The 20,200-nt window shown below is 38.1% G+C and overlaps 2 protein-coding genes across 3 annotated transcripts in view; one reads left to right on the top strand and one right to left on the bottom strand.

The window, feature by feature from the left end:
* Positions 1 to 20,200, bottom strand: part of LOC142347436 (COP9 signalosome complex subunit 6-like) — a 527,653-nt gene that overhangs the window by 309,895 nt on the left and 197,558 nt on the right. The gene's annotated exons all lie outside the window — the stretch shown is intronic.
* On the top strand, positions 808 to 17,754 carry LOC142347394 (uncharacterized). Of its 2 annotated transcripts, none has more exons than XM_075398930.1 (4): positions 808 to 1,133; positions 1,667 to 1,951; positions 16,714 to 17,157; positions 17,532 to 17,754. In XM_075398930.1, exons 1-4 carry the CDS (start codon positions 1,131 to 1,133, stop codon positions 17,637 to 17,639), a joined length of 840 nt encoding a protein of 279 aa, XP_075255045.1. In that variant the 5' UTR covers positions 808 to 1,130; the 3' UTR covers positions 17,640 to 17,754. The 2 variants fall into 2 exon arrangements, with proteins under 2 accessions (XP_075255045.1, XP_075255046.1); XM_075398931.1 differs by having other exon boundaries at positions 1,673 to 1,951.

Genomic DNA, 20,200 nt, shown 5'->3' on the forward strand with positions numbered 1-20,200 from the left:
TCAAAAGGGGCACAATTTTGCCTTCGTCAAATCATTGTTGTTACGAGCAGACAATTGTCTACATATTTAGCGAGGAGAAATGGTCCATTTCTGGTTCAATCACAAACGTTAGACTAAAGCGAATACATGATAAGGAACGCGGTACCAGGAGTAAAGCGGCACCAAAAATATAGCTGCGGAAAAACTCAGTCTATCGGAACTTTATTTGAGGTATTCAAACTATATCGTAACAACGTATTAAGGCAACGTTTAAAGGCAAAACAAAACGACTGTATTCATCCACGTATTAAGGCCAATGGCCCATGTCAATGGCCCGGCAAATCTAGCTCGATCTTTTTTTCTGATAAACTGGTTCAAGTGTCTGAGCTCAGATTGGTCACCGATACGTTTTCGAAACATAAAAATGTTCAGCCTAAAAAGAGCGCAATCGATTTAGTATATTCGTAGGCTCAACGAAAATTATGTTAAACGAACCTTTTCCGAGCACTCTACGTATAAGAAACTAAATGTTTAAGAAATTGCGTAATCTTTTGTTCATTTCTCGTTTTATTCAAATAGCGCATTTCAATCTTCGCTGCTCTTTTATTTACTCAGTACCATCGTCGCACGGTTTCAAATGAGATGAAGATATTCAATCATTTGTCGCATGATTGCAGGTCAAACAAAAAGATATTGAACAATCGTCGTACGATTGCAATTCAAGAAAAGATATTTTCTCGCTGATAACGTTTATTTACTTAGTAACAAAAGCCGAGCTGAACGGTTGAACAACAGTGACGCAGTTTCTACAATGAAAAAAGAACTCAATTAACTTTGATTGTCACCTCTCGACAGTTCAATCAGCTGCTCTCTTGTCAAATTAATACCAATTGAAACTCTTACATAATTGTACTGAAGATTTATGTTCGGTCATATTGTGAAAAGAAAATTAAAACATTGAATTTTGAGCATTTATGTTCAGCATATTAGCCTTATAATTTACTTTTTTACTGCGATGCGTTTTGATTGTTTTCGAAGCTGTCTTTAATGACTGCATTTGTTTGACAAGGTGTTTGTTGGTTCAAGTGTACAGTTTATTACTCAATCACTTTTAATTGTTTCATCCAGGCATACTTTTTTGATTTCTCAAAATGGTTCTGTTCTTAGTCTTGTTGCAAGCAATCTTACTATTTTTTTAACTATTCTCGTTTTGTGCTATGTCCTCATATTATCCTTGTAGTCAATATTTTTTTCAAAAAGATTTTTAAATGTGGACCACTGAAGGTGTTTGTTTTCTGACAATCACTCCCAGTTTTGGACCCCGACTTGACCATGAAACGACCATGCTGTGTGGAAAAGTTTTTCCTCGACCCTTGAAAAGACGTTTCTTCCTCCATAAATGGGAACCTGGACTGTGTAATTTAAGACCACCCCAGTAGACTTTATGAGTTCTTTCATAGGTCGAAGTCTAAACCTAGGTCCCGAAATTTATTGAACTATCTATTCAGTTATTTTTTGCTTCAGAAACACAATTGAACTTGAAACACTAGCGATGGTTACATTGACCAATTAAATCATCTTGTGGTAGAGGGGTGTGTGTGTGGGGGGGGGGGGGGGGGTCAATCAAAATTATGTGCTACATCATAATTCGAAATCGGTATGCGATTAATAGCAAGACTAGGAACAGTTACAGAAACTAACAGCTGTCTGCAAATGGAGCGACCTACCGAAAGAGATTTGGCTGGATATATTGCAATACATGACATTAGTTGACCTGTTCCGTGGGGTGCGACTTGTATGCAGGAGGTGGAACAATCTAGCTCTATGTAGTTTCGAAGACTCCAAGAATAAATGGCTCAACTTGAGCTGCAGTGATGTATTAGGAGGACGACTTCTCTCTGATGAGTCACTGTTCAACCTTCAATTCAACTTCGACTTGAGCAACTTCGAAGCAATCACACTACGTAATCAGGTTTGAAACAGATCATATTCATATACAATCATTCAAGGCCATCATTATTGGATACCGTATCTAATACCAATAACAAGTATATTACAGTATCAGTTGGGGGAAGCTTAAAGCAGTCAGAGCTTAGAGACCGGGGGCGCTTCCGCCCGAAGTTGAGTTTAAATTGGAGAATTACAATAATTATACTGTGACTTATTTATTTCAAAAAAAAAATCCGCTTCTTGATGTTAAAAAGACATGAGGTGCCACCTATTGAGGAGTTGGCTGGAGCAACTCAATTTACTGTTGAAAAGAGGAACTAATTCGTTGCAAAGTTAAATTCCAATTTAAACCCATCCCCTATTTTTGCCGTGTTCAACGAAATTTAATGGAGTGAGTGGACGTGCGCACGCAAATAAAGTGTCGAGAGCAGAACATCGACACTGATTGGATCTTTCATAATGAACCTCCCTCATCTATCACGGGTGAAATGTGTTTACACCGGCTTGTTAGAGTTCGTTACCTTGATTTTTTTCATGAAGAACAATTTACGAGTCAGGACGCTTTCGGACCAACTTACTCATTATAAAATTCCCAAAAAGTAACCAACGATCAAACTCTCAATGCTCAAAATTATATTTAAAATTTGTAAGATAAAGAGCCGTTTCAAAGATCTAAGGTTGGTGGCTCCTTGAACAGAACTTTGATAGTTCACGTACATCTTAAAAGATAACGCAAGCTGCGTCCGTTCGAATCGATCAAATAGTTCGCTCCAATACAACAGAACAAATTACTGGCATGTATATAACAGTAGCTAAAGTAGAACTACCTGATCTGCGGACAAATTTTGAAAACAAATTGAGCCTTGCCGTACCTTCCGGTAAAATTTCACGTGCGATGGTCTGCCTGTGAGATAGTGCGATGTTCACAGCAGTTACAGAGAACTGCGCCACGCAAAGGGGTGGCATTGAGTACTGGAAGACGTCTTTCTCTGTTAACCAGTGCACACTGCGTGCTCCTAACGAGGGAAGAAACAAAACAAGGCAGCAGATAGGCAAGAAAAAAAATGCTGATGCGGAGATTTGAAACTGAAAGCAGGCAAATTGCGCCCTTTTGGTAAAAAAGCATTGCAATGAAAAAAAAAACAATTCATGGGCTGTACTTTCATCCCTCGGGAAAACTCTTTGCTTTCAGGGACCATTTGTTTGCAAAGCAATTTTTTTTACCATCGCACGGTAATGCTCCAGAAAATGAACAAATTCCCCAGGCGCAAAAAAATTTACATACCACGGTAACTGCAGCGGCAAACCAAACTGAAATTTTCAATACCCTAGTATATCAGTTTAATAAGTGGGCAAACATCTTGCTGTAGTCATTTTCAAAATATACTGCCAAAAGGTAATCAAAATGATAACTTGAGCGTGAACTCTAGTCAACCACTTGCAACGCCACTGGTCATTTCAAGTGGACAGTGGCAGCCATATCAAAGTTTGTGAACCCAGCTAGCAGATCACTCTTGTTCCAAAGTTGGTAGCATCAAGCTTCTGCGGTACCTCATTGACGGCTCTGGAAGGAAGTAATCTAGTATAGATCATAATAGAGCCTTCGAAGTTTTGCGGTTTGTATATGCTAATTGTCTTGTCACGGAGGTCAACTGTTAAGCACGAGAAATATTTCGTACCAAAGTTTGGCGCAACTATTTGAGCTGGTGAAGAGTACATTGAGACCGCTTTTAAGATAACATATGAGAACTGAAGTTGTCCGAAAACGTGGAAAACCTGATTTCAGATATGCCTTCATTTGAGTCATCACAAAAGTATTCTGAGCTCAACAAGGTCCTTATTCCTAGAAAATTTTCTTTTGCCTACTTCTGTTCTACCAGTAAAGTAAATTTTCCTCAACAACTGCTCCAAGCAGTCAATCGGGAGTGAAACAAAGATCTTTTGGAACTGTTTCAATTCTAATTGATCATTCGGCCGCTTCAAAGAAGCGAAATTAGCCCAAAACAGCAAAACTCTCTATTGACCAAATCTTATTGATGGAATAATTGCGCAAAGAAAATTAGAGCGCAAAACTGTTTTGCAAAATTTTGCGATATCCAGAAAAAAATTTGGCTGAAATTTTAGGAATGATAAGTTCGAGAAGTGCTCTGTTCATGGTATGGATAGCATAGATAATAAAATTGCCAGAGCAATTGAGCCGTCAGCTGCAAAAAAATGGCTCTGCAGCAGACTCCGCTACTTTTGTGCCTGCAGAGGCCTGTCTAAAAAATTTGAGATTTTCTCGACAATTGAAACATATGGATAGTCCCGATAGAGACGTAATTAATTTGTCAAAACTGTTGTACTCTACTAACCGTAATTAGGAAAAATTCTGGAGCATTGGACGAATCATCAATGATTCGTCTACTTGAAAGTTAGAATTCCAACGGAGAAAACGGTCAACTGTTACCGATTTACCGCAATCAGGGGCTTGGTTTTCAGCGTCACCAACTTAATCAATCCCTCACTAGCTGGGAATGAGTTCTTGCATCCATTAACTAACGTTGGGTTTTCAGAGCTTAAAGACGAAAGCGGAAGCCCTTTTGAAAATCAGGGACTCATGGTGCCATTGGCGATCATGCTGTTTCATACAGTTGAAGTGGAGATATAATTACATGCCATAATCGATTAAGCCGTCTGATAATGTTTCCCTTATATGCGACCAAAAAGATTTGTTTTTCAAGACAAAAATCTGGACCTGGTTCTTTATGTTGTACCCGTTTGGAACCCGCGCCGGCGAACGATTGGGATATTATTGTCAATTGTCCTCTTCAATCCAACTTCATCTTGATTGCCAGGCAAAGGTGTTGTATTACTCTAAATAATGCAATGATAGGATTACAATCACTACACCAATAAATTTAGCCACCTTGTGATCAATTGAGACTTGTTGCAAAATTTTCGGAGCCAGTTCCCAAGACGGTTGAAAAAATTCCTATCTTCGTTTTTAACACAAGTTTCCAGCGCCTAGGTTTCTTCATAGAGTTCTGTTCTCTGTCATTAAAGTCCGAATGACTGCAAAACGTGCACTGCTGTCATGTTTAGTGCATGTGATGCCCAAATATTGAACGCGACAATTTATTTCATCTTAAAACTCCCGGCTTATGTGCAGAAAACCGTTGTCGCCATCAGTTTTCATCATTGAGGTCGGTCTTATTTGATGAAATAGGGAGCACTTAAATATCAATCCAGAATAACCTCTCAACGTTAGTTAGTTTCGCAATAATGATTTTTTTGTTCATGCTTGGCTAATGCGGGCAGAACGAACCTAAATTACCGGAAAGACCCACGGTAGAAATATGAAATAAACTGACGATATATAAATGATTCCTTAAATTGTTGATCTGTTGACGTTTTCACAAATTTTATTGTCAAATTAATTGTTGCGACTCCTCTTGAGGGGGGGGGACTATATACTCAAATGGGTTTTTTTGTTCAGAAAATTTTGGCCGATCGATATATTCGTCGTAGAGAGTGGAGACTGGTATAATTAGAAAACTCGTCCAGCGTAGAAATTAGATTTAAAAAGATTTTATTGATTTTCGTTTTTTGCAGGGAGTTATGTAGGTTTAAACTTTAAAATTTTGAGAAAACAGAGTGAATTCCGTTGATTTATTCATATTTTTCGGAATTTTTGACTAAAATTTCTTCTAAATTGCGAAATTTATTAGTTTTTTTTAAAAAAATTGCTGTTGATTTTATTTTTAAAATTTTGTCGACTATTTTCATTTAATTTTTTTGTCAAAAATTCTGGCTAAACATTTCAAAATAAAATTTTTTCATCAAAAACAGCACGAAATATTTTTCTTTAGTACATTTTGATTAAATTTGCAGGAATTGAACACCCAAACACCACTTACACAATTTGTTCAGACTCAAAAGGGGCTATTTTTACTTCAACTTCCATTGAGAATGCTTTGTAATTAAAGCTTTGCTGTTTTTTGTTAACTTTACTATATGATTACCAAAAACGCAGCATTTATTGATCTCTGAACCAACACATTATCTAGAATTATATTATTAGAATGAATTAAGTGTTCTTAATTGGCGAACAGCAAAAGAAACGCTAGTTTTGATTCAATATTGGACTGTTAAAATCCAAAAATTAAGTCGGATTGTTATCAGTCTGTCTTTTTTTTGAAAAAAATTTCGATCTTTTCAATATTAATAAAGAAAGAACCAATCAAATCGAATCTCACTGTTGATAGGACCAATTGAATTATTTAGCAGCGACAAATTAATGCATCCAGTGTTTTACGTGAAAGCTTATGGTTGTTTTGACGTCCAAAAACATTAGATTTTTTAATAAATAATGGCTCATTGAACTTTGCCTATTTTGTTCTTAATTTTGTCAACTTGTAGCTAAGTGTCAGCAAAGAAAGAGTGTTTTTTTCTACTGATTTCAAATTTATCCTCTATTGCGGTTTCACGACTTAAGTTATGGTTTTCTGGCTTTATACTACCAGACTACTAGATTTCACATTTTTTTTTAGGTATTTGCCCTTTTTCACGTTTTCTGGTTTTGTTACATTATCACGTTAATGATAGATCATATATCACATTATTGGCGTTTGAAATGGGGCACAACTGATAATATTAAAATCCTTAGAGATATAGATTATGGTTTTAACGGCTTCGACACTTCTTTCTCGAAGAATTTAATTTATTTTTTTAAATTTTGTTTTTAATTGTCGTATGAAATTTTCTGTACAATGACCTGTTTTAACAGGCTTTTCAACGCGGAAAAGATGAACTGATGTTCCGATGATAGTAGACAGCTGATGGCTTTCATGACATTGAAAACAATTGTTTTTCAAAAAAATTACATTTTAACTTCGCAATTTTGTTCCTTTTATTGTCTGTTTGTTACCTAGTCTCATTAATTACAGGCCAAATATGAAATTATTGATGTCAAAGAAAGGTGTCAAAAGTGATTGATGTCACAAAATATAATGCTTTTAAACGATTCGTTTTTACTTTTTTGGCTTCGACACAAAAAAAAGTAAATCAATTTTTGAGTTTTGTCCTATTTCACGTTCCTTTTTAGACGTAAAGCATATTTTGGACAGTTGCAGGTCTTAGAGGCTTCTTCTGGAAGATTAAAAGATCCTATTTAATTATATCTTTTTGTAATTAATGGATTTCATGACTTTGGAAATAATTTTTTTTTTCGAAATAAGAACAAATATTACTTAATTTTGCCTTTTATGTCATTTTTGTCCACTTGTTACCTAGTTTCATTAATGAGAGGTCACACAAAACATTATCAGTTTTTAATGAAGGTGCACTTGAACATATTTTGAGGGCCCAAGCATGGCTCTACGGCTGCAAAAACGTTTTCTGGCATGTTTAAACTGACTTTTTTTATTTGTTGTCTATTTGTCGTTCTTTTTGTAACGGGATGCAAAATTGAATACTGTAACGGCTGCTCTCCCACTTATGACGAGGAAAGCTTTACACCGCCCAGTTCGTTTCAGCGGTCACAAATCTGTCCGGATATTGTGTTTTTTGCTATTCGCTTTTGTAACTGTATATCCGCTATATTCTTACCGTTGCATTACAATTTCAGTTCACAACTAACTGCTAATCTTAGTTTTTTCAATATCAAACTGGACTGGGTTTACTACAGATCACAAAATACGCAATCTCTTTTATGTATACCAGTTCACTCCGATATCTCAACAAATCGAAGACAAAGATATATGTCTAAGACCTGTTTTGCAAAAATATTTAAACTTAACTTAAGTAGAGTTTTGCTCTCTGTACTCACGATTTGAAAACATCAAAATTTGGGATGCCAACAGTTGAATTATTTCCCAAGTATTTTGTCGATACAGGACACAGTAACCAATTATTTACTGCTCGAGGAATTGTGCTTCAATACGCACTTTATGTCAACTTTAATATCACAAAATTATCGAGTTTCCGCTTCTTTTTGGTAGTTTTTCAAGCTCTATTTATACTGCTCTACATGTCAAAACTGCATCGTTGATTGGTTGGCTATGACGGCAATAAAAACGTCATTTTTCCATGCAAAACTGACGTCAAGAATTGTTGTGTTGTATTGGAAATCCACGTGAAAAATTGACGTAATTGTTTGGCTTTAAATATATCGTACACCAAAGTTTGAGTAACATATGTCCAATTCAGAGCTGGATTTGTTTGCTTAACAAATATGGGAATTTTAGTTAAGCTCGGCCTTCACATCGCCGGCCCTGTTTTCCTTAGTGAAAATATCTTTCTCGTTTGGCAGTACAGGGGCGAGCTTCACTACTGGTCTCTTGTAAACTCCGGCGTTCGTTCTAAGTTTCGTTGATCGAATCACTCCGTCCGACCCTCCCATGGTCTCCACAACTCGAAGTTTGTAGTATCCTCGCTTGTCACTATCTTCGATCAACCAAACGAGATCTCCTTCTTTAAGGTTTTCGTTCGTCGTAGATCTCCACTTTTGCCGATTATTCAAAGTTGGCAAGTATTCTTTACGAAATCTGTCCCAGATGAGATTTGCATATGCTGGAGTTTGTCGAAAGAGTTTTCTGTGGTCAACAAATTCCTCTGCGCTTGGTAGATAGGGTAGGCAAATGTTCTTGTTGCCAAGCAAGAAGTGATTAGGGGTCAATGCTTCTAAGTCATTAGCATCTGAACTGACCGAAGTCAACGGTCTTGCGTTCATCGTTTGTTCCACAGTACACATCGTAGTTGATAGAACGTCCTCTGTGACTGATCTGTTCCCCAACAGTGCATACATTGCTTTTTTGCAGCTTCTGACCATCCGCTCACATACTCCTCCAAATTGAGGTGCTGCGGGTGGGTTGAACTTCCATCTGATCCCTTATTGAATCAAATGTTCTTCGATGCTCTCTTTGTTCCATGCTGCAAGATATTCTGCAAATTCTCTTTCAGCTCCGACAAAAATTGTCCCGTTGTCGCTGATCATTGTACTTGGTTTGCCTCTTCGTACAATAAACCTCATAATTGCATTGAGACAACTATCTGTGTCTATCTTGGGTACAACCTCTATATGCACCGCTCTCACAGTTAGACATGTGAACAGACAACACCATCGCTTTTCGTTCCTTCGCCCAATCTTCACAATGAAAGGGCCGAAGTAGTCCACTCCAACATTTGTAAAGGCTGTTGAAGCATCTAGCCGTTCTTCGGGTAGATCTGCCATTACTGGTGCTATCGTTTGTGCTCTGCCCTTTCTGCAGGTTACATACTTGTTCTTGATTGATCGCAAGGCATTTCGCATGCCTAGGATCCACATCTTCTGCTGAACAATGTTTCTTACATGCTCAGTGCCTTCATGCTGATCGTTCTTGTGCTCGTTTCGCAAGAATAATTCAACTGCATGATGTTTCCAATGTAGCAATATTGGATGCTTTGCATCGAAGTCCAATTGACTTTTGCCTATTCTGCCTTTGGCTCGAATAAGCCCCTCTTCATCTAGAAAGGGTGAGAATTGTAGGATTTTGCTGCTTTTTGGAATTTACTTTTCAGCCCTGAGAGATTTCATCTCTTCACTAAACTGTTCTTGCTGTAGTAGCTTGAAGATTGTTGCTTTTGCTTTTTCTCGTTCTTCAACGCTTACTATAAGTGTTGCTGGTTTGTGTTTGCTCATGGCTCGCCGCACATATGCCACTGCATTCACTAGCCTGTTGAAGTTACTTAATCGTTCCCACTGAATAACAGCTTTCTTCTCTTCAGTCTGTGTTGCAAACCCGATGCGGGTATATTCTCTTCATCTGAGGCGAAGACTAGGTTCACTTGCTCTGGCCATTCACTTTCTGGTCGCTTCAACCAGGCCGGCCCAGTGAGCCACTCACTTCTCTTGAGTTCTTCAATGTTGATTGCTCTCGTGCCAATGTCAGCTGGGTTGTTGATACCGCTCACATGTTTCCACTGTGAAACATCAGTTGTATCCAGTATCTCAGCAACTCGATTGGCGACAAACACTTGCTGCTTACGATGGGAGCTGTGTATCCACTCTAATACTGTAGTTGAGTCTGACCAAAAACTGCAACTGCTTATCTTCATCTCATGTTCCTTGACTATCTGTTCCTTCAACCTCACTGCCATCACCGCTGCTTGCAGTTCCAAGCGGGGTATTGAAAGATGCCTCATCGGTGCCACACTGCATTTTCCAATTACAAATGCTAAGTCGGCTGAGTACTCTTTGGGTTGTGAACGTAGATAGGCCACTGCGCACATCGTGTCTTCAGATGCGTCGGCAAACACATGAAGTTCAATTTTGTCCCTTGCTGTATAGAAGTACCTTCTAGCAATGCTTGTTTCAGCTACAATTGGAAGTTGTTCTTTCCACCTTAAAATTCTGCTTCCTCACCAGGCTCCACTTCTTTGTCCCAATGTTGTCCATTCTTAGTCCAAATGCCTTTTAGTAGTCGTCTCATGTGAACACTGAACGGAGCAAACAATCCGATCGGGTCAAATACTGAAGAGACAAGTGACAGAATCTTCCTCTGAGTTATTGGAGTTTCAACTTATTTGTTTGTACCTCTACACACTTGAAGACTATCGTCAGTAACACTCCACTGTAGTCCAAGCACTGAAGATCCCTCCGCGTTGGGCTCCACCTCGACTTGCTTTGTGTTGCTGATCGACTTCAAGTCCTCTGGGATTGCTTCGGTAACCTCATCGTTGTTGCTTATCCACTTTTTCAGCTCGAATCCGTGTTGAGAGAGAAGATGTTGTAACTGATTAAAGACTTCGATTGCTTCTTCAGGGGTTTCTACTGATTTGATGAAATCGTCCATATAGAAGTTGTTTTGTATTGCCTTTGCTGCTATATATTTCTTCATTGTCCAGTTCCACTCGCTTGAGAGCGTAATTTGCACATGTTGGACAACTCTTAGCTCCAAATACGTGTCGCTGATATTCGTATATTTGAACAGGTTCGTTAGTTCTTGGACATCACAGAAACCTCAAGCAACTTCTGTCCTGTTCGGGAACTTGTACTTGCAGAAACATTGATTCGATATCCACTGTTAGGGCTATTGGTCCCTCACGAAATCTGAATATCGTTCCGATCAATCCATGTAGTAGATCGGGTCCTGCTAGTAGCTTGTCGTTTAGGCATACTTCTTTGTACTTTGATGCAGCATTGCAAACACGTCTTACTTTGCCAGGCTTGTTCGGGTTTAGCACAGGATGATGAGGCAAATACCATTCCTTCCCGAAGGTGCCTTTCACTTCGGATTCGTCCAGTATCTTTACAAATCCCTTTTCAACATCGGTATCTATTGACTGTTGATACAAACTTTTCAGGTTTGGGTCCTTTTGGAATCTTCGCTCCGGTGAGAAAAGCTGACCCAAGGCTGAGCTGTAGTTGTTCGGCAGGTTTGGCTCTGGTTCACTCCATAGCATTCCCACTTCATACCGCTCGCCTGTAAACTTCGTCGTACACTCTAGCATCTTTTGTGATTGCAGTTCCTTCTTTGACTGACTGACGACGTTGATTTTGGAGGCATTTGTTTCTGTCCCACCACGTTTGGATATTCTCAGCCACTTTCACATCCTCTGTGAAAGCGAAATGACAAACATTTTGTCTTCTCTTTCCCGTCATGGGTCCACTGACTACCCATCCTAATTCTGTTAGAACGGCGAAAGGTTCACTTCGTGTTCCTATCTTGTAGTCCAATGGGTGTTGTAGCTCGTAAGCATCTTGACCAAGGATGATGCCAACTTCCTTCAAGTTGAAGCTCTTGTTTGGGAGAACACTCAAGTGGTTGAAGCTTTGCTTCAGCTTGCTGTAGTCATAGTTTGTGTTTCCCAACGAAATTGACGGGTGTGCAAACGCTTCGATTGAATGCACCTTTGAATGTAATCCCTTTATGTTGAGAGGAATCTTTTCTGTCCTCAGATCCTTCGTTCCGTGTATGCCTGCTATGTTGAGTGTTGCATCGGTGCCTTTGGCTCGTAACTTCTGTTGCACACTTTGATCGATGAATGAAACCGTTGATCCACTATCGAGGAAAGCATATGTGTTCAGCCAGCTGCCACCGCTCTGTATTGAGACAGGAACTATCTGAAGAAAGCTAGTAACTTCGTTACTCTGATTAATTGTTGCTGCGCTTACGTTGACTGCGTGATTGCCCTCGTCCATTTGGTTTTCTGAGTGTAGCAATCTGTTGTGCTTCTTGGTGCATCCATTGATACCGCACGCATTGACTTTACAATCTTTGATTGCATGTCCTTTGCCCAGACATCCGTAACATAAGCGTTGCTTCCTGACTGCTGCATACCGATCATTCACACTCATATTCCTGAAGAGTGGACAGTTCCAAATATTGTGAGTGCCATCAGCTAGCGGGCAGTGGTCGTTGTGCATTTGCTTCACTTCTTCCACATTTGAACTCGCACTGAAGTTCGATGTCTTTGAAAACCGTTTGTCTCTGTTCGTGCTTCTTCGGTCTTCGTCCTTGCGCTCTCCCCTGAAAGCTGAAAACCCTTCATGCACGAATGCCATTCGTGATAGCCATTTTTCAAACATAATCAGATCAGGCCAGTCTTCATCAACATAGAACCACCACTTCTCTTTGAGAACTTGAGGTAGTTTATCTAATGCCATATACAGTGTCGAGCTTGATTGCAGATCGCCGATCTGCTTGTACTCTTTGAGCACATTCACAAAGTTTGATACAATAACTGAGAAACTGATAAGACCTGTTGAGTCGTGTGGTTTCACCTGACTAGCCTTGCGAAGACTCTCCAACTGTGCATCGATGATCACTTGAGGCCTTCCAAACTTCCTCTCCAGAATGCTCCAAGCAGCATCATAGAGTTGCCCAGAGTAGCCCATTTCAGATATCGCGGACTTTGCCTTGCCTGTCAGGAGGGTCTTGAGATGGCTCATCTTATCTGAGTCTGGTATTGGTCGTCTATCCACCGTAGCAATGAACATACTGGACCACTCCGGCCATTCGAGAGGGTTTCCATCGAAGCTGTTCAACTTCAGCTTAGGTAGGTTACTGCTACCTGCATATCCACGGTTGTATCGAATTTCAGCTCTGGGGGAAACGTCTCTGTCTTCAGCACTTGATGAACGGTTTCGATATCGTGAGAACTGACTCTGCCTGTTCAGTTCACGGGTTGCATCGAAGCGAGCTCTTGCACTGCTTGGGGTTAGAAGGGGGTCGATCCTGCTGGCCCGGCCCAGTCAGAGACATTTCTTCTCCTTGGGGTCCAGTTGAAGGGTGATTTATCTCGAGCACCGTTGATTGGGAACGAGCATCATCATTCTCTAATGCTGTTCTTTTCACTTTGCGCTCCAGTTCAAGCTCTTGTTCCAGTAGTTGATGCTTGGTTTCTAACTCCTTCATCTGCATCTCGAGCTCTAGCTTCCTTTGCTCGAACCTTGCCTGTTCGAGCCGCAACTGCGTTTCGAACTCAATATCGAACTTCTTCATCCGTTCTTCGCGCCTTTGCTTTGCTGAAGATGTTTCAGAAATATTCTCCGTATTCTGATCGTTTGCTACTGTGCCGTTTTGTAGCGTTTGGGTAGCTGAATTGTCCGTTGGATAGTTGTTGTTACTCTCACTTTCGTTCACTGCTTGACTCGTGTTGCTTTGCTCTGTATTCAATTCTGGTTGCGTGCCTTTGCTTATATATGCAAGCCAATGAATATCCAGATTTGCTTTACACTCCCTTGCCTGCTGTAGTTGTTCTTCAAGAAAGTTTGTTGGGTAGGGTGCAAGTGGGTTACGACGCTGCAATTGCTTGGGTATATCTTCCTCTAGTAAATGGACAGTCTGTTGATAGAGAACCTTTAGTTAGTTGGGTCGATCTGAATCCGCAATTATTCTCTGACCAAGTCTTCTTTTAGTGTTGACTTCGTCCACTAACTCTTGAAGCTTGTTTTCGTGCCTTTGAACTGTTGCCTGAAGTTGTTCTCTGCTGATTGTGCTTGAATTGCCTGTGTGCTGTTCGCTTTTGCTTTGCTTCTTGCTTTTACGCAGGGTTAGCCACTCGTATGGGACTATAGCTGCTTCAGTGAATTGAACTCTTTGCTCTGCCTCACTGGTGTTGCGTTGTTGTTTCGTTTGATTTTCTTTAGCGGGTGCCTTTGACACTCTCTTCATCAGATTGGACAGCAGTTTGCCTTCCACTGTCCGGGTCGGCTGACCAAATGTAACGGCTGCTCTCCCACTTATGACGAGGAAAGCTTTACACCGCCCAGTTCGTTTAAGCGGCCACAAATCTGTCCGGATATTGTGTTTTTTGCTATTCGCTTTTGTAACTGTATATCCGCTATATTCTTACCGTTGCATTACAATTTCAGTTCACAACTAACTGCTAATCTTAGTTTTTTCAATATCAAACTGGACTGGGTTTACTACAGATCACAAAATACGCAATCTCTTTTATGTATACCAGTTCACTCCGATATCTCAACAAATCGAAGACAAAGATATATGTCTAAGACCTGTTTTGCAAAAATATTTAAACTTAACTTAAGTAGAGTTTTGCTCTCTGTACTCACGATTTGAAAACATCAAAATTTGGGATGCCAACAGTTGAATTATTTCCCAAGTATTTTGTCGATACAGGACACAGTAACCAATTATTTACTGCTCGAGGAATTGTGCTTCAATACGCACTTTATGTCAACTTTAATATCACAAAATTATCGAGTTTCCGCTTCTTTTTGGTAGTTTTTCAAGCTCTATTTATACTGCTCTACATGTCAAAACTGCATCGTTGATTGGTTGGCTATGACGGCATTAAAAACGTCATTTTTCCATGCAAAACTGATGTCAAGAATTGTTGTGTTGTATTGGAAATCCACGTCAAGTTTTTGGTGAAAAATTGACGTAATTGTTTGGCTTTAAATATATCGTACACCAAAGTTTGAGTAACATAAGTCCAATTCAGAGCTGGATTTGTTTGCTTAACAAATATGGGAACTTTAGTTAAGCTCGGCCTTCACAAATACCGACAGTTCTTTATTCCCTACTATGAAAATCTTGATTGTCTTTAAGCTATGGGATAATTTTGTCAATTTCTAATAGTCTTCATTACTTTGAAATTAATTGTTTTTAGAAAAAATAAGCGAATTTTTTCAAATTTACTGTTTTCGTTCTCTATTGTCTAATTTTTACCAATCCTTATTATGGACTGGTCTCATATCTTTTCTAGTGAATTACAAGTTATTTTGTTTAGTTTCAGTTTTATCTGACGCTAATTTGACTTTGTTATTAGGTTTTGTTTTTTTAAAACGGTCATAAAGTTTTTGATGTAATTATTGTTTGTTAATGTTTGATTTTGCTGTTCGTCTTGACTCGCTTTCTTGATATTGGCATTACTCATCAATCTAATGCATCATTTTTTCTCCACTGAATTATTTACTTTGGAGGCTATCTTCTCGTTCATACACCTATTATTTTTGATTACTTGAGTTTTTGGGTTTTTTCTATCTGTTCCTCATTTGGTAGACAATTATGCCAAAGTTGTAGATGAGCGGGGTCGGGACCTTATTTGCAATCGCACTTTACCAAGCCTCCTAGTCGAATTTTGTTTTCGAATCAGCTTTTTGAACTTGTTAGAACAGAGTGAAAACTTGTAAAAGATGGGCATCAATTCATTTCTAACGTTATAGTTTCAAATATCAGGCGCTACTGCGATTTAAATTTAATTTTTTAGTGCAAAAATTGGATATAAAAGTTTTATGCATTAATAATGAGTCAACTTCATAGCAAACCATTTAGAAAGCCTGCCGTGGCTTAAAGTGTTTCCAATCCATATCTGAAGGAAAATACGGGATCAGAGCATAGGGTTATCCTTGAAATAGATTTCAAATAACTTAATTTGACAAAAACGCGCAGATTGAGGAAAAAATTCGGTTGTTTTTGTGTTTAGTGAGTTGGAATTGAAACACCGACAGAAAAGATTGAAACGACCCAAAGCGGCAGAAGTCTGAAAATTATCAAATTTCGATTTGAAGCTGATAGCTACAATTCTTTTGTTCCGATTTCTTTCTGTCGAAATTAATAAGTTGCAAAAGACATAGAACAGTAAAGTTTGATATACTATAGACGACACGACAATTAGCAAAACAAAGAACCTATTGTAACCACTTAGAGAATTAAGAAAAATACTATGAAAAAGATATGTGGATGACAGATTTTGAAGTGCAATCCTGAAAAAAAATCAATAGCGGGATCAAAATTCCGTGTGAACATAACATACATAACATACACAAAAAACCAGCAAACGATGACCCCATCTTAATTGAATACCAACATTGGCCGTCATTTAATTTCAACTGAATTCACAACAGGAAGTCCCCGTGAAAAACAAAACGCCATAATATCAAACAAAAGATTAATCTGAAATCAGATTTTCCAGAATTGAAATCCAGTTTTGTTACAGCAAAAAAAGTAAGAAGTCGTAAAAAGTCAACTTGTTAAAATACTTTCAATTCAAAGGTCCATCCATTATGTTGAAATTTCAAAAGCATTGCTATTGATTTTTCCAAAAAACTGAAGCATTCAAGAAGAATTAGCTGAATAATTTAAAAACACTCAATTGATTGTACATTTGATTGTATATTGTTACGGCTCACTGATCAAAAATACGGAGACGCTTTGAGTTTCATTAAAAACTTTTTAGTATCATTGGATGTCAAACTCAGGCTATTAAATCATGAGCCCAAGATCTAATCATAATATGATAAAAAACAATTGCTCGAATTTGCAATAGAATGATGATCCCTTGTTTTCTTTTCAGGTGTCCATAACTGACAATGGCTTTCGCTGTACCATAGCTATGTCCCCATATCTCGCTCAACTATCTCTCGCCAATTGTGTTGCAATCTCGGACATGGCCCTGCTGACAATTGGCAGGCTTCGATGCCTGACCTCCTTAGACATCAGTGGATGCAGGAACATATCCAACCGTGGAATCAAATACATGTGCTTAGGAAAATCACCCCCTCTCAGAAACTTAGACATTTCTGGATGCGTTAACATAACGGACATCGGTTTGGAGAGCATTTCATACAAGTTTGGTGCAACATTAGTGAAGCTTCTGGCATCGCAGTTGTCAGAGGTGACGGACTACGGAGTGGACCAGTTAACCAGAAAAACAGTTTTGTTGCAGTACCTGGACATCAGTTTCTGTCCCAAAATTACGGACACTAGCTCTATTTTCTTGGCGTCGTCGGGAATAACGGTAACTCTCACTTTCTTAGTTCCGATAACGCGAAAAACTTCTTTATCGTATTAAGTGTAAATAAAACAATAATATTGGCCAACTTAATAACTCAAGTTGAGGTGTCATTGGTTATAATATAATGGTAAAATTTTTTGCTGAATTGATCGCCATTCTAAAACTTGTTAACAGCTTTCAACGAATTCACCGCTCTAAAATATGTAAAATTTTTTGATGATGAATTTTGTCACTAGAATTTGCCGCAACTAATACATTATACATTATTTTCGGATTAATCCTCGCTCCGAGATGATAATGTACAAACTTAAAACTTAAGTTGTCGAAAACTTCAGCGCCGAAATGTATATTATTGAACTTTCGGCATCTGTTTTTAGACGTTGAGGCTTGAGGGATGCCAAATGAGTTCAAACGCTCGTAAGATGATAGCACGACATAACAGCAACTCATCTTCAAATAGTCATCATTCAGATCAATTAACCTAACCCACTGTAACCGCAAGAGGACAATTCATTTCTGAACAAAACATTTTTAATGATTGATGAATTTACTTAATACACTACGTTAGTTTGTCGAAACAATAAAAACGAACTTGAATTATTGTCTTTTATTTTCTAATAGCTACCTGTTCTGTCAGAAAATAAATAAAATTTCCATGTGGAGGTTAATAAACAAATTTAGTGAGCGATGAAATTTACTACAGCAATTTGATCGACTCTTTAAAAATTTTTGCAGAAAAAAGAGACATACAGCGGATAAAATGAGAATAAAAACAGAATCAAATTTGACAAGCTTGCAATTAAACAATAATTAATGCGATCAAAATCCTTTTCAAAGAAAATCTCGGAACAATCTGCTGTTTTATTGAGCACAGTTTTGAAAACTTGACATATAACATAGAAAAGATGTCAAAAAAGCAAGAAGAAATGTAGAATTAAACTACGTTGTAATTTGGTTAACAATTGGTTGCGCTCAACCAAGACGATATGCAAGTAATCCGAAATTTGAAAATGAGGTCAGGTAAGCCGAAAAAATTTTATGATACCCGTATTTAAAAATGTCCCTGGCGGGCTGGTGGGCGCGTTTCGCCGCGATAACCGGACCGCAATTTCTGCCTTACATCCCACACTGCATGAGAGACAGGGCTCTCAACAGTGGTCTGCTGGAATTGGGAAGCAGTAAATGACACAAAAATGACGCATTGTGAACCTTCCATACCTTCGAATATATTACACGTTGCAAATACTATGCACGGTTTTTATTGTTACGGTTAATAATGTATTATTTCTGAGAGGTTGCATATGTTAACGTCGGCTTATGTTTACGTCGGCTTATTTTCCTTCGGCTTAATTTGCGTTCATTTTAACAAACACAATTGAAATTATTGAGAAATGAACCACATTTGTTTCGATCAATAAAGCAATTGAATAATTTTACGTGATAATATTGAAAGCATCTTACAATTTTTTTTTTCACAGAAAAAAAAATAATGTTGCTAGGCAGACCAGCAAATAATTATTTTGTCTGACTGTTCTGTAATCTGTTTATCTCCCAACTTCCGACGGATTTTCCTGACTGTGCAAAACAAATTGATGCTTCGCTTAAATAACACGTACAATGTAGGTTAGAAAAAAGTAATTGCACTTGATTAAAACTAACTCTCGAGTGATGATTAGTTGTAGCAGATACGTACATATGTTCCTATACAATGGTAATTAGCAATTACACAGTATTGTAGAAGTGCTACGACACAAAATACCAAACTCAAACATTTTTAGTGCTACATGATGTAATCTCAATCTGCTATTGCTTTAGTATATGTCGACATAGTGAATCAACCAGTCAGAGTATGCCAGCTGGCAAGCAGTTTAAACCAGCACCACAAAAAGCATTGAATTTGCAGAAGCCTTTTTTTCCAACTTTGCAAGGATACAATCCACAGGCTGGCTATTCAGTTCCAGCAGCAGATTAATAGCCGCGAAAAAGAACAAGCCCAGCTGAGCGCAGTGGCTAAATGCTTAGCGATATAGCTCGAGTAATAAAAGCAAATGCTGAGCTTATTTGCTCACCATAGTGGTACATACAATTATGCGCTATTTTAGATAGTGATGACTGTACCTAAGTAGCTGTTTCCATGCATTTTTACTTAAAAGTATTTGAAGCAAAAAGCGATAATCTGACTTTGCCATAACTTTAGTTCAGTGGAATCTGTTTCTTCATATTAGTATGGGTAATTAATTTAACCTTAATTATTTCAACTTGAAGATATTTTGCTCTCGCAAAAAGGTAAAATGCCAATGAGGCTAAATTTAAGAATAGGTTGATTCAGTGCGAAAGGGTTCGGACAAATTTCAGGCAATGCGTTATCGGTTCAAAGTATTAAATATTTATCAAAAAAAGCGATTGCTCTAAAATTTGCGAAGTGCAGCTAAATCGATTATGGATAAATTTTTGAGAAATATAGAGACATACGTTTTAGATTTTTTTCTTGCGATACAAAATTTGGAAATTAACGCTACAAAAATTAGATTTCTTGCGTCAAATATTTGCATGTTACAATTCACGGGTCTGATATGACACAAAGCAGTGAGTAGCAAAAGAGAGGCTCAATTTGTCGTAATAAAGTCTGAAAACAAACAACTGTTTACTAAAGCTAATGATTTATATTTTGTTCACATGGCTGATAAACTTGATAAAAGATATTACAAACATCCTGGAGTCTCGAATTCTCGCTTAAATTTTACAAGCGACCTTAAGAATGCCCTTTAAATTACAAAGGACAACTCGGAACGAGTACTTCTTTTTGATTATCTCTCACCTTTCTTTGAGTTTTTTTTCTCAAAAATGCTGCATTTTTCTTAAACAAAATCAAAAGCAAATGAATGAGCTCTATTAAAATATTCGGTCGTCAAAGGAAAACAGAAAATGGTATGATAGGAAATTTTTTTCTCTAAAATCTAATTGCTTTAGTTGTTTATAATAGTGGTTAAATTGACGCCAATGACACTCATTGTTATTCAATCCTGATTTGTTCAAATTATTGCTG

Source organism: Convolutriloba macropyga, chromosome 1 (assembly GCF_964194025.1).
Source record: "Convolutriloba macropyga chromosome 1, txConMacr16.3, whole genome shotgun sequence".
NCBI classification, from domain to species: Eukaryota; Metazoa; Xenacoelomorpha; order Acoela; family Convolutidae; genus Convolutriloba; species Convolutriloba macropyga.